The sequence below is a fragment of the Meleagris gallopavo genome, chromosome 22, assembly GCF_905368555.1.
Source record: "Meleagris gallopavo chromosome 22, MGAL_WU_HG_1.1, whole genome shotgun sequence".
Classification (NCBI taxonomy): domain Eukaryota; kingdom Metazoa; phylum Chordata; class Aves; order Galliformes; family Phasianidae; genus Meleagris; species Meleagris gallopavo.
In genome coordinates this window covers 1,461,119-1,474,785 of record NC_139425.1, presented here as the reverse complement: position 1 = coordinate 1,474,785, position 13,667 = coordinate 1,461,119, and the positions used below count along the sequence as shown (strand labels likewise).

The 13,667-nt window shown below is 42.8% G+C and overlaps 1 protein-coding gene across 50 annotated transcripts in view; it reads left to right on the top strand.

Annotated features, from left to right (window-relative positions):
* Positions 1–13,667, top strand: part of ITCH (itchy E3 ubiquitin protein ligase) — a 98,388-nt gene that overhangs the window by 19,839 nt on the left and 64,882 nt on the right. For all 50 annotated transcript variants that reach the window (XM_085241594.1, XM_085241567.1, XM_085241546.1 and 47 more), the window contains exons 2-4: positions 8,710–8,800; positions 11,291–11,429; positions 12,674–12,798. In XM_085241594.1, the coding sequence (XP_085097720.1) occupies positions 8,731–8,800; positions 11,291–11,429; positions 12,674–12,798 (334 nt within the window). In that variant the 5' untranslated portion in view covers positions 8,710–8,730. The remainder of the gene's footprint in view (positions 1–8,709; positions 8,801–11,290; positions 11,430–12,673; positions 12,799–13,667) is intronic.

Sequence of the window (13,667 nt, the reverse complement as noted above, 5' to 3'; positions counted from 1 at the left end):
TACACTGTGAAAGTATCTGGTTTAAATATTAGTTCATCGTGAGTTTTGTGATGTTCTTTTGTATGAGAGAAGCAGGCTTGCTCTGAATATCTGTAACAAAATTCTGTTATTTCTCATGTTTTCATGCCTGCTGTTGGTTTAGCATCTGTATTTTAAATTCTAACAGGAGCATTGTGGCAGAACACTTGTGATTTTACTGCATTTTCGGTGAATTGGTGTAGTGCTGCTAACATGCTGTATGACAGAATGTTTGGAACTTTGAATGGAAGGGACCCTAGGGCTCATCCAGCTCCAATACCTTCCATGGACTGTTTGCCTCCCTCCCAATCAGGCTGCCAAGGGCCCCTTTCAGCCTGGCCTTTGGCACCTTCAGGGATTTTATTGTGACCTGTTGTACCTCACTAGGTTCTCACAGGCCCACTTCTCAAGCCTGTCCAGGTCCTTTTGGATTACATCCCTTCCTTTTATTGTGTCAATTGACCACTTAGTTTGATGTCATCAGCAAACTTGCTGAGGGTGCACTCGATCCCACTGTCTAGGTCATTGATAAAGATGTTGGGGACTTCTGGTCCCATGTAGGAACCCAGCGGAGCACCTCTCATGGCAGGCCTTCAGCTGGACATAGAACTGCTGACCACAACTCAGCAGTCTTAAGAGTTCAGAGTCTCAGGGAAATAAACTGTTTGACCAATCCTTGTTACCTGTTCTTTTGTTACAGTGAGATACCAGGTTTCTGTTTCCTGGCAGTGTTCAAGAGGCATCTGAATGAGGAGCTACAAGATATGGTTTAGTGCTTGTGGTAGCAATAGTAGTGGGAGGACGGTTGGACTAGATGATCTTGCAGGTTGTTTCCAACCTTGTGATTCTATGATTCTACCTCTCAGAGGGAAATAGAAGCAACTGTTCTACCACCAACTTCAAGATGTCTCAATTTATTGACAGTAACAAGGTCCCCCCAGAGCCTTCTCTTCAACAGGAGTACCGTTCTATTAGCAGAGATGCTCCTGTCCTTTTTTGTAGCTTGGTTGCCATCCACTGGGCTATCTCCAGTGTGTCCAAGTCTCTGTTGTACTGGGAAGCCCAAATCTCAATGTTGGCCTCACCAGGGCTGAGCAGAGGGGAATGGGATGACGACCTCCAGCTGCTGGCAACACCTCTCCTAAGGCAGTTTGGGGAGAAGTGATGCTCAGTGAGATCTGAGGCAGAAGAGTTGTGGAGTGCCTCAGCATCCTTTCCCTCCCAGCACGTTCCATCCCCATACTGTCCCAGGTGAGGCCAGGCTACCTGCTCAGAAGCAGGGCCCAGTGTGGTGTTATGCTCCAACACCCAGCTGCTCTAGTCAGACCCAGCTCAGCCATTCCACATCCTCATTGTCTTGTGATGACTGAACCTGGCTGGTCCTGTTGTGCTCCTGTTGCCAGAGGAAGTTGCCCACTCTCTGGTAGGAGGGCCAAGAGGTGCTGTGCTTCACGTGCCTGGGTGAGATGCTCCAGGAGCGACAGGGTGGTGTTCTTTCCCACTTCTGCCTGGTCTGCTGGAACCTTTCCTGGGGCTGATGGGTCAGGGTGTCCTCTGGACTGTGACATAAGGCTCAGGAGGGTGGTGGTGGGCTGGCACAGTACAGTGTGCAGTGAGTGCTTGTAGCAGTGCAATGCTGGATGCAGCCCCTGCAGCAGGTGTCAGTTGTAAACCAGAAGTAAACTCTTCCCCCTCCAGGACTTTCCCTTACATCCTAACCTTAGCTGTTACCTCTCAGTGGGGACTTGTAACACGATTTGGGAGGAGAGTTGAGTACTGTAGTCATGTGTGCTTAGCATGTTCTTCTTAGAGCTCGTTATTGTACTCAGGAGTATGAACCTTGCCATTAATTTCAGCCTTCTCCATGTCATTGGTTCTTCTGTCTTAGTTACCATTGGTGGTTTGGGGGTGTGCATTTTCTCTTGTCTCTCTTTTCTGGCCAGAATACTTCCACATACTTGTAGAATCCCTTCTTATTCGTCTTCGCATTCCTTACCAAAGTCACCTCCAAGTGTGCTTTGGAGAACATTTCTGACTTTCCAGCTGGGTGCTCCCTGCATGCTCTGGTACCTCTGTTTGTTCCTCCCCAGGGGCAGAACTGTGCACTTCCCCTTGTTAAAATCTGTGAGCCATTTCCTCAGCTTATCCAGGTCCCTCTGGATGGCTGCATGGCCTTCTGCTGCATCAGACGCTCCTGGCTTTTGGATCCTCAGCAGCCCTGTTAGGGTACACTCAGCCCCATCACCCAGATCATTCGTGAGGCAGTGATACAGGCCTGGACCCATGGCTGACCCCTGGGATGAGCCTGCAGGATGGCTGCAGTTGTCCCCAATTCAGACAAGCCAGCAGACATGCAGGAAAATGTCCATAGGCATCTTGGCTTGGTATCATCTGCAGATAGGCTGAGAGCATGTCCTGAGTCGTCATCCAGCTGCAGGTGAAGTTGCTTCAGGTACAGTCACAACCACACCATGATCTTCCCAGGCACAGGGCTTAGACTCACTGGCTTGTAGTTCCTTGGGTCTTCCTTTCTTCCTTTCTTAAAAATGGGAGTGATATTTCCCTTTTTCTAGTTGGAGGGGACTTTGCCTGCCATCCACCATGTTTCAGATATGATGGAGTGTGACTTGGCAGCCACATCAGCTGGTTCCTTTGGAACCCAGGCATGCATGTCATCTGGCCCCAAAGACTTGCACGTGCTCAATCTTATGACGTAGCCTCAGGCTTGATCTTCTTTTACAGTAGGAGAGATTTTGCCTAGTGGTTGGGGGACAGGGAAGACACTGGAAGCCTGGCTGCCAGAGAAGTCTGAGGCAAAGAACTCAATGAGTACCTCAGCCTTCACCATGTCTGCTGAAGCCAATTCTCCCTTCTCATTTACCAGAAAGGAAGACTCTCCTTCTTCTGACCAACGTACTTGTAGAATCTTTCGTTATTTTTCACGTACCTTGCCAAGTTTGGTTCCATTTCTGCCTTGGCTTTCCTTTGTATCCAGGCAGCATCCTAGTGCTCTGCCCAGCACACCTCCCTGCTTCCACTACCTGCACATTTCCTTCTTACCCCTCACTTGGAGCACAGTGTCCCTGCTCAGCCCTGCTGGTTTTCTGCCTCCTCTGCCTGATTCCTCACACTGGGAGATGGAGAGCTCTTGTGTTATCAGGCTGGCGTCCTTAAGAGATATGGCTCTGCTCTGTTCCTTTTTCCCTAAGGGACAGCTTCCCTGGGGATCTCATCCAGTACTGCCTTAAACAGCCAAAACTAGCTCTTCTGAAGCTCAGGGCCCTGAAGTTTTTTGCTAGGCCCATATTCCTCGAGAGCTCCACCAGGCCGTGCTCACTGCAGCCCAGAGCAATTCTAATCTGAACCTCTTTGCTGAGCTGGTGAGCACCAGGTCTGTCACCATTCTCAGGTTGGTTTGTCTGATGGCTAAGGAAGCTAAGCTGTGTTCTGCTGCTAAAACCCTCTTTGTTTCCATTTCTCATATAAACATCCCATGATGCAAACCTCAGAATTGCTTCCTTTTCTAACCTGCACTCAGCACTGTTAGAATCTATCTGTTTTTTTCCTCCTAGTTGATAACTCAGCATTTTCTTTCTGCATGTCATCTTGCTTAGGCATAACTTACCATGTCCTTAGAACTTATTTTAAGGAAAAACCAAGAAAAATGTGAAACAAAAATAGCTTTGTGAAACCACTTTTTGAAACTTGAAATTTTCAAATACCTACAAAGTTACAAAGCAAGAAATTGCCACACTTGCTGGTTTTGCTTAGCCTTACTGGGTAGTTGTAAGTAACGTTTGAGAGAAAAGAACCTTTCTGCCATATGACAGCCTACAGTTAAAAACAGGTTTCAGTGTTTTAGGGGGAAAGAGAAGAAGTGTGTATGAATTCCTTACACAGAAAACATGTCCAGTGTTGACACAAACACTTCACTTGGAGTTGTTCCTGAAATACAGGTCTTATCTCTTACAGCTATGTGAATCGTGTCAATTGTTTAAAAAAAAAAAACAAAAAACAAAACAAAACAAAAAAAAAACACAGCTGTCATAAAAGCAGCATACTTTATATACAGTCTTTTTAAATAAAATGTCTCATAACTGAGACTTTTTCCAGAATCTTGTATTCCTCTGCACACGGATTTTCAACACCCATTGTTAACATTAGTATCTTAAAGAAATGTTTTCCTTATTGCAGATATTTTGACTGGCTCGTGGAAATAGCAAATTCCCTTTGAGTCAGTTCACCTCTGAAATGTAGAGCAGGCTGTGTTCTTATAAATAGTTACTAAACAAACATCAGTTTTCCAGCAGCAGACTGTGCAGTTATTTCAGTTTTTTTAATAATAATGAGTGTGTGCCTACATATTTTCAAAGCTATGCATGTATAATAGTCACAGGATTTCGTTCTCACCCAGCTGTCTTCTGTACTTTCAAATGAACATGAAATAAAATTACCTTTTAAAGCAAGTCTATCCTTTAATGATTCCCATCCATGAATGAAGGTCTCACAGTAACCCTCTGAAGGGCTTTCTAGTCTTTGCTGGCTTTTCTTCTGCTATTTATACCCACTGGGTTTGCAGGGTAAGAAACTCGTTCTTTCCTTGCTTTGCTTCAACCATGAACTCAATGCTGCTTTTCTTTCTACTCTTTCTCATGATTTGTTAAAAGAAAAATAAAGCCCCCAGCTCACAGCCCCATCTGTTTCTGAACGTGTTGGTAGTGTCTGGGCTGTGTCCCTCTAGGATTTCTTCCTTTTCTTCTGCACCATTCACGCGCAAGCAAAAAAGTTCAGTGATGAACTTTGCTGTCATGGATTAAAATTCCTTTGAGGATGATGCATTTTGCCCTAAGAGCACGCCATGCCATAGGGGAGGCTTTGGAGAAAGCACTGTGGTTACGGTGGAAATTCAAAGAACAGAATCCCAGAAGCAGGTGAGGTCCAGATGTGTGACTGCAAAGTGGGTTTGTTCTAAGCCACGCTGTCTGTGCACACAGTGAGAGGTGGCCTTCTGCAGCTGAGTGTAACCACAGTTTGTTTTGCTAGGATGCTGTGAAATGTACAAAACCTGTTCTTGTTTGTACGTGGCAGCGGCTGCCCGTGACATTTCTTTTTACCATGAGCTAAACAAATTCTGTGTGTTTTTTTTTCTTTTTTTTTTTTCTCTGCTCTCTTCAAAATAGAGACAACACACTTTTACATTGAACAGTGGAAGCATCAAGTAGTTATTAACCTGATAAAAGCCTGATGAAATCTGGCTGGAATCACAGTAACATTAGATTTTACTTTGTTACGAAGTGTGTCAGTGGAGTGCATTAGGAGCAGATAGCTGTGCAGAGCATGAAATGGCTGCAGGAAGGGACAGGGCAGATCAGCTCCTGGCTGGAGGAGTTCCGGGCCAGGGCTGGGAGGAAGCCATAGCTCCGTGTTCTCTGGGTACAGGCTCTGCTTGTCAGATCCTGGTTGTGTTCTTTTCTTTGTGTCACCATCCATATTCCAACCAGCTCGTTCTTCTGAAGGGGAAGTGTAAACTTCTGAAGTGAGTGCTGGCCGATGCATGTAATGCTGTGCTCGCTGCAAGCCTTCTTCAAACAGTAACAATTCCCAATTCATTGTGCATGCACAAAAGGAACGGGATGAAAGCTGTCTTTCATCTCTTTGGGTACGACAGAAAATTCTGGGCTGCTTAAAATTGAAGTTTGTCTGATGGTTTAAAATCAACAAGTGCATACGTAGCTCAGTGCAGCATAAGCTATCCCATAATTACACCTTACTGTGGCCTGTTGCAAAAATAAATGATCTGGGAGGATACTTGTAGCCACCAGTGACTGGGACAAGCATTGGAGTGATTATTTCTACTGAGTGATTATTTCTACTGACAGGACATACTCATTCCCTGTTATGTGATACTTAATCTTTTCATACACTAATTAATTTGTGTAGGTGTGTTCATCCCTTATGGAAGTGAAGCCTATGTGATTGTGCTCTTTACTGCCTGCTGCCTGCCTTCCTTCTCTGTGTTGCAGCTTTTGAGCCTCTCAACAAATGTTCCCAAATTTCAAGTTCTGGCAGACTCCTTGGAAATGGGTAGCTGCATCTAGGTGAAAAATGGCAACGTGATCTTACTGTAATTTAAGAAAAGTAAAAACAAAGCTGGATATTAATGAAGACACAATTTCCTACTGCATAGAAAAGGCTTGAGTAGGCATTCTCAAATTGGCTGGAATATTTTCAACTTGTGGAAAACCTGGGTTGCAATGTCTTGAATGATATTTTTGTTCATTAGCTGGTGATTTATAACATCATTTGGAAGCAATTGTCATATTCCCTTCCACTGGCACAGGGTCCAAAGTGCAGGGCAGTCACAGTGCTTGGTAGCTGTCGTTACTTCGTGCCTGCCTGCCCACTCACACCCAGGTACTTTAATAGACACGTTCCTTTCTTTCAGAACCCTCAGTTATTACTGTCCCTACTGTAATAAAATGGCAATATTTTTATAATTATTCAATATTGTAGTTTTCATTTTTATGTCTCCCTAGGCTGGTTCTCGTGCTAAAAGTTTGTGCAGTTATCATGAAAAAATTGCTGCTCATACAGTAGTTTCTTGACTACTGGATTCTAGATTGTGTGCCTCATTGGTACATAAGCAATAAGATAAGATTCTTCAGCTTGATCGTTGTTGAACAGTAATTAGGAGCTTAATGGCAGTTGAGAGAACTAAGCTCTGTATGACATGGTTTCTTACTCTTAGAAATACTGGCAGGCTCTTGAGATGTGACTTGAGCTGACCAGTAAGACCTGCAGGCTGGGCTGTGTAAGTGCCAGTATGTGCATGTGGCAGTCAGATGGATTCAGGTGTGTGCAGGATGGGCATTTCTGATGGGATTAAGCTGATAGATTGTCTTTTTCCCCATGTTCTCAGTGAAAATGGTCGAATATTAATACATTAATTTTACTGGGCGTATTTTGCAGGCTTAGAAATGAAAATAAGCTTTAACGTGTGCTTCTGCTGTATGTGCTTACTGTGTGCTTCCAAATGTAAATTAATCCTCACCTTCAGTAATTGTGTTTGTTATGTGCAGTGCTATTTCTCCAGGAAAACTTCAGTTCTGCACATTCAGACTCATTTGGGCTGCTGAGAACAGCTGTGCTGCTCTGGGTGCTTCATTCGGCTGCTTTCTTAAAGCACAAAGCTTATCTAGCTTGGCAGAGCTCATCACAGGAACAGGCTTAGGAGTTGTCCTTGAAAGTCTTGTAAATTTAGATGATTTCTAAAATACTTCTCTTAAAAACGTTTTCACCCTTGCAAGATTTAGATTTCTGTGGTTCGCAGCTGGAATTTAGTGGTTAGAAGTCCTCAAGTCCACTGATAATACAATCTGTTTGAGCAAGCTGGTTGTACTCTTGTTGGTGGTGTGGCTGACACCTGTGTGTGCAAGCTGCAGCAAGTAAGAACTTTCCATACGGCCACTCTTGAAATACCTCTGTGGAAGCAGCAGTTTCACTGCAATCACAGTACGCAGACTTCGGCTTTGCAGCGCAGCCTCAGAAAAGGAATTTGTGTTCCTCTACTGTGGCCTCCTTTCTCAAACTGTGGGTTGCACAGAATGTAGAGAAGGTTTGGACTGCTTGTGGTGACACAGTTGGGAACACCTCGTGTGTAGCGTTTTGTCCTTCAGAAGGAGCCATTCAGCTAACCTTACCTGCCTTGCTGGCAGTAGCACTGCATGCAGCAGACGCCCCGGTCGGTGCTGCTCGCAGGTCCAGAGGCTGAGCAGAAGTGGGCAGCAGATGGAGCTCGGATGGACGCATTGGTGCATGAGTGGTTTTGACCACAGCAGGCAGTGAGGAGTCGGCAGAGGGAGGGGATGTGACACAGAGGGGTTGCATTAATAAGTCTGAGCAAGGATATCAGGATACTTCAAAGTAATCTGTATCTGAATATAGCAGCATATTTAATTTGTCTGTAAACATCAAAGCTACGTGATGTGTATTGGCCCCATCTGCTTTCCCCCGTCCTTGAAAACCAAGTAGAGAATGGAGTGCGTGAGTTCAAAGAATAGCAGGAATACCAGTTTGCTTTAATGCCATTTGCAGAGGGTGCTGGGGGGCCAGGAGAGCAGGCTGTGCTGAGAGGGAAGGCTGGGCAAGGGTGTCTCATCCTCTTCCAGAGGCAACGTTTCCTCTTCAGTGTTTTGGAATTACAGCCCCAGGCCTCAGTCTGACCAAATGGAGACAAAAGACTTAGAGAAACAGGTTTCTCTAAGCTTTTTAATTTCATAATTCCTGTCTTCTGCGCTTGTGGGTTTGTTTGATAGCTTTTGGAGTTTTTCAAACTGTAATCACTTCTTACCCCAGGACTCAGGATATCAATAAAAGCAACATTTTCAGACAGAAGAGTAAACACTGGTAAGATAAGAATGTTGTTCACACACGGTTGATGGGCAAACTGAGGAGACAAGATCAGAAGATCTTGTTGGTCAGGACATGAATGCTTAGAAATCATGTTTTGGTAAAGGCTAAGCCCTTAATGAGCTGTGTTTGGTACTTTAGGACAGGGAAGGAAACTAGAAAGAGAATGAATATGGCTGTTTTGTTTGCAGAATAACGTATCTACACATAAAAAAAAAGATAAGACAATGAAATCATTTTTGAGTGTTCAAGGTTTGATATGTTGACACTCTCTTTATCCAGATTCAAGATCCAGCCCATATTATGGCTGGCACTGGATCCAAGTCAGGATTACCTGGTGGGCTGTATATGAAATCACAGCTTCAGATCACTGGTAAGTTGTTGGAAATTATGTATCTTTTCCAATCAAAAACGTACAAGGAAAAATTTTCATTTATTTGTTTTTCTCCCAGTAATTAAGGAGTAATTATAGTAGCATGTTGCGTTTTGGCAAGCTTTTAATGGTGCAAAGTCCATGAGAAATAGCAAGATAAAACTGATGGTGTAACAAAATTGTGACTTGGCAGAAATATGTAGGATTTTATCAAAATGTGTTTTGAAATTATGCTTTTTTATGTAAGGAATGAAGAAATGAATAATTACTTTTGAGTAGCATTAAGTCAGTTGTACAGAACAGTAAGAGAGAACTGGGTAAGTTCTGTTTGAAATGTAACAGCGTAATACAAATCTGCTTTCTGTTGCTAACAGCTGGCACAGCACTGAATCTTAACAATTTCACAATCTTTTTTACATCTCAAACAAAGTGAATTTATATGCTGTTCATTGCATTTGACTTCTTTGTTAAACATTTTCAGTCGTGATGAGGATGTTATGTAATTGAGGATCTGTAGATTGCATAGGAATGGATTTAGGAGGCCATGTTTTGCTTTTTGTAGTGCCACACAACAGAACAACTGCTGAAACTTAGCAGGTTTCTCTGCTCTCTGCCTGACAAATTTTACTCAAGTGTGAAAGCTGAAGCCTGAGAATGGAAGGTCTGTGGATGTATGCACATGTATATTTAGAAGCATTTAGGCTAAGCTTTGCACCTTCAGTGTGGGGATATATGCAGAAGTTGTACAAATGAAAAGAATTGTCATAAACAGATGGGAAAACTTCAGACCAAACAGAAGATGAGAAATGAATAAATTGTGCTGCCCCTTGCTGTCAGTTTGAGGACACAAACACGATTTTTCTCACTGGAGTTTGAGACTTGAAGAAATATCTCTTCTCTGCAGATTGATATTGGAGATGAGAATTGAAGAGGTTGCAAAGGCAGTGCATCTTCCCATAGCCAAGGGAAACCTAGCTGAGGGTTACATTACTGATGCCTGTGTGAGGTTTGCTCCGTCAAAGGCACGTACAAGGAAAGAATTGTCTCATCTTTAGGATGAAGAGAATTATGATGTTCATTTCTTAATTTCTTCCTTGTTCAGCCACTGTCTGCAAAACTTTCCTTTGGTGCAGGCAGACTTTGCCTTCTTCTAGAAAGTTCAGTAAACAGCAGCCCCCATCTGTCTCCCCCTTCTCTCTCCATTCTGCTGCTCTCAGTTGGTTTCAAATGAATTTTCAGGCAATCTGGGTAAGTAAGAACCTCAAAAGTAGGCACAGGACTGCTGATTTGTGCTGATTCAAATCAGATCTTGATGTCTTTGAGACAGCTAGTGATGTTGAGGCATGAACTGCTGCAGTATCCAAGTACTGGAGACATCAGGGGAAGGTAATTCTTGGAGATCAGTGCCAGCTAACGGAACTAATTTCGGTGAAAGCTCATAGAGAGAGAGAGCTTCCCTTGGGAGCAGTTCGGATCAGTTTGTACTAAGCTACTTCTTTAAATCTCTAGAGGAATATAGACTATAAAAGGAAACTAGGTAGATTAACCATAGGGGCTTGAATTGGTCACCTTTTTTAAATCATGTAGTGCAGCTTAAGTAGCGATGAAAATACAGGAGACCAGACTGACATTTGTAGCAACAGAGCAGGGTTCATTGGCCAATTAGAAGAGTTCGGGTGTTGGTTGTAAGTACTGATTTGTAAGCTTAGTGCTGTCAAAGAATCCAAGAACTCTCCTAATCTAAGAGCCAAATAAATATTGGGGTAGGCACATGCAGACCAAATCAAGGCAGTGTACTCAGTGTTTGGCAAGACGGGAGTATTGTAGTTGATGTTGAATGTTTAAAAAATGAAAATTTCAGGTTTCCATTGCTGTCCAGGTATTAATATAAAGAATATATTTATTAGCATGAGAAAAGCTCTAGAGCTGCAAGTCCCATCCAAGTTTTGCTGTAGAACAGTAGGTAGTTATTAGAGCTCCAAATTGTCCTTCTGTTAGATTTTGTGTAAATAAGGCTTTGGTACAGAAAACTTAACAAACGTTTCCTTTTCTTAAGTGTCTTCTCATCACCAGCAGTGGCACTTGTCCAGGGTTCATTAGTGAGGAAGATGGCTTGTGTTTCCAGCTTTATAAGAAGCAAGTGTAATAAACTATAGGAACGATCCTGGCTGGGGACAGGGAGCAGGTTAGGGTGATATTTTCTGCTTCCAACACTGAAGTGCTTTTGGGGATCTAAAACTGATAATTATCAGTCACAGTGTCTGATGCTGTGAAGAAGTACTGCTGTGTGTTTGAGACTTTTGTGTGAGATGTAACACTGGACAAAATAACCAGAAATGCAAAAACATTTGTTTTCCATGTGTGCTTTCTCTCCTGAGTGTTGCTGTCAGCCATCAATGACCTAATACTTGAATAGTGAAGTAGCCAGCTGAAATATATTATTTGCTGTTGAAATATTCAGTTGATTATAACTTTTCTCTTTCTTAACAGTTATTTCAGCAAAACTAAAAGAAAAAAATAAGTGGTTTGGACCCAGCCCTTATGTGGAAGTCTCAGTAGATGGACAGTCAAAGAAGACAGAAAAATGCAACAACACAAATAGTCCAAAGTGGAAACAGCATCTTACAGTGTATGTTTGATGGTTTTGTTTTCTAGTTTGAGTTAAATTAATGCTGTGCAACTGACTGTGGATGTAAGGGTGGATTGTGTTATTATTTTAGACAAGGCATTCTGCATTGCACAGCATAGAGAGAATTTTTAAGGGCTAATATACTACATTTCAACCTATCTATTCATAAAACCATTGCATTATGTCCCGTAGAAAAGACATAGTGCTTACAAGGAAATGTATCAATGTATGTAGTGTAAGAACTCAGCTCTAATTGTGTAAGTAACAGGAAAGTGAAGATAATCTGATGAAGCTGACAGACCCATTCATGTTTTCATTGTCACAATTAAGGAATTAGTATTTCGTGGCTGAAAAGTGTAGCTGTGTGTGGCAGTGTCCTGCAGTGTGCTGTAGCACTGTGAGTTGGCTGCCTATAGTCACTTCCCACTTCAGTCCCAAGTGCAAAATTGCTGTTGCGTTTATAGCTACAAAGTACAAAGCTAGCATTAGTTTCAAGAAGAAACAGAGTTGGTGTTTGCTTCTGCCAGTGTTTGTGTTGTGAGATGATAGGAGGTATAAACACTGATATTAAAAAAAAGATCTGCAGCTTCTGTTTATTTTAACTGTTATGTCATCAGCTGTTTGGTGGTGCTCTTCTTTCTGCTGTTGTCAGAATACTTCTACAAAGGAAAAGGAAAAGTCTCTCTAGGCTTTCAGGCTTTTCTTTCCACTGTGAGAGCTCCTATATTCTCCATGGCTTTCCTGCTCACATGCACCATCTGAGCTGTCATCTTCCTGCAAAATGCCAAGCCACATTTAGAAATACAGCAGTTAGCGTGGTTTGACTAAGCTTCTTTTGGAGATAGAGGGGAGACAGTAACTAACTGCCCTCTAAAAAGGATAATTGCGTTGGCATATGTTTCTTCTTCAGTAAGGGGCTCTCCCAGCAAGTCATTGCTGACAGTTTGGGATTGGAGGGCCTCACAGCACAGGTAGTGTGCTGTCAGCTTCAGAATGTGGCCCTGCTGGTGGCTTCTCTGGAAGCAGACACTCACAGTCTCTGCCATCAGTAAACAAATGGAGCTGCCTGCGCGCTGGGCAGAGATTCCAGCATCGTGGTTCTATGACCTTATCAGCCAAAGCAGGCTTTTCACATTGCCACAGTTTGTACTCTGCTATTTTTAATAATTTTTAAGTGACAGTTGATGTACATTGCTCAGTTCATCCAAAAACCTTTGCACTAATGCTCAACTTCTTTGTTTCAGAATTGTCACTCCTCTAAGTAAATTAACCTTTCGAGTCTGGAGCCATCAAACATTAAAGTCTGATGTCCTCCTGGGAAGTGCTGCCCTGGATATTCATGAGACTTTGAAATCAAACAGTATGAAACGTAAGTACAAGTTTGAGTGCAGTGTGTAACTCTGTGGTGAGCATTGAGTGTTCCTTTTGTTGCTACAAATTGTATTTCTGAGCATCCTCACAGTTGTTTGTTATAATCTTTATTTCCTTATACACAACCTATCATGGTGTCGTTGGAAGCCTGATGTTTTTCACTTTGCTTTTATGTGCAGGAGTGAAAGTGTGATTAAAGAGTGGTTCCTTTTACATAGCCTAAAAGCTGGTACATTTCTGGTGCTGGATGAGAAAACGAGTGAATGTTGTTGATGTTCTAAGTAGTGTTACACAGGTGTACGTTGTACTATTTAATGTGTCTTAGAACCAGTGAGGCAGTATGTGCACCTATGGAGCTTCCAAGTGGAGCATCACATCCATTGTCAAATTTGCATTGCTACAGCATACAGCCCTGATGTGCTCTCATCCTTATTCTGACTTCTGCTTCTTGACTTTCAGATGTGGGCACTCAAAGTGCAGCATTGGTAGCACTGTAATACGCTTTTCTCCTGACAGTCACTGTCCTGTTGTGATTGTAGCTGGAAATTATGACTCCACTGCTCTGTATAACAACTGGTGTCATGCTGTATGTTACTGGATGTTGATTCAGGCATGCCTGTTTACAATTGCATTTCAACCAAGAACTGGCATGTACCCAAAAAGTACCTCTGACTTAGGGATGTGATACGGAATCTCTGCATTCAAAATGCAAAACTCCATGTCACTGGATAAATGTGCTATGTTTTACTCCGAGATAGACTTGATAGCTGTTCTGAATGAAGAATGAGGTGAATTACATTTTCTATCTATAGATTGTCAAGGCCAGGTATATTAATTGCTTAAGAAGTGTGGGCAGAAACCAGAGAC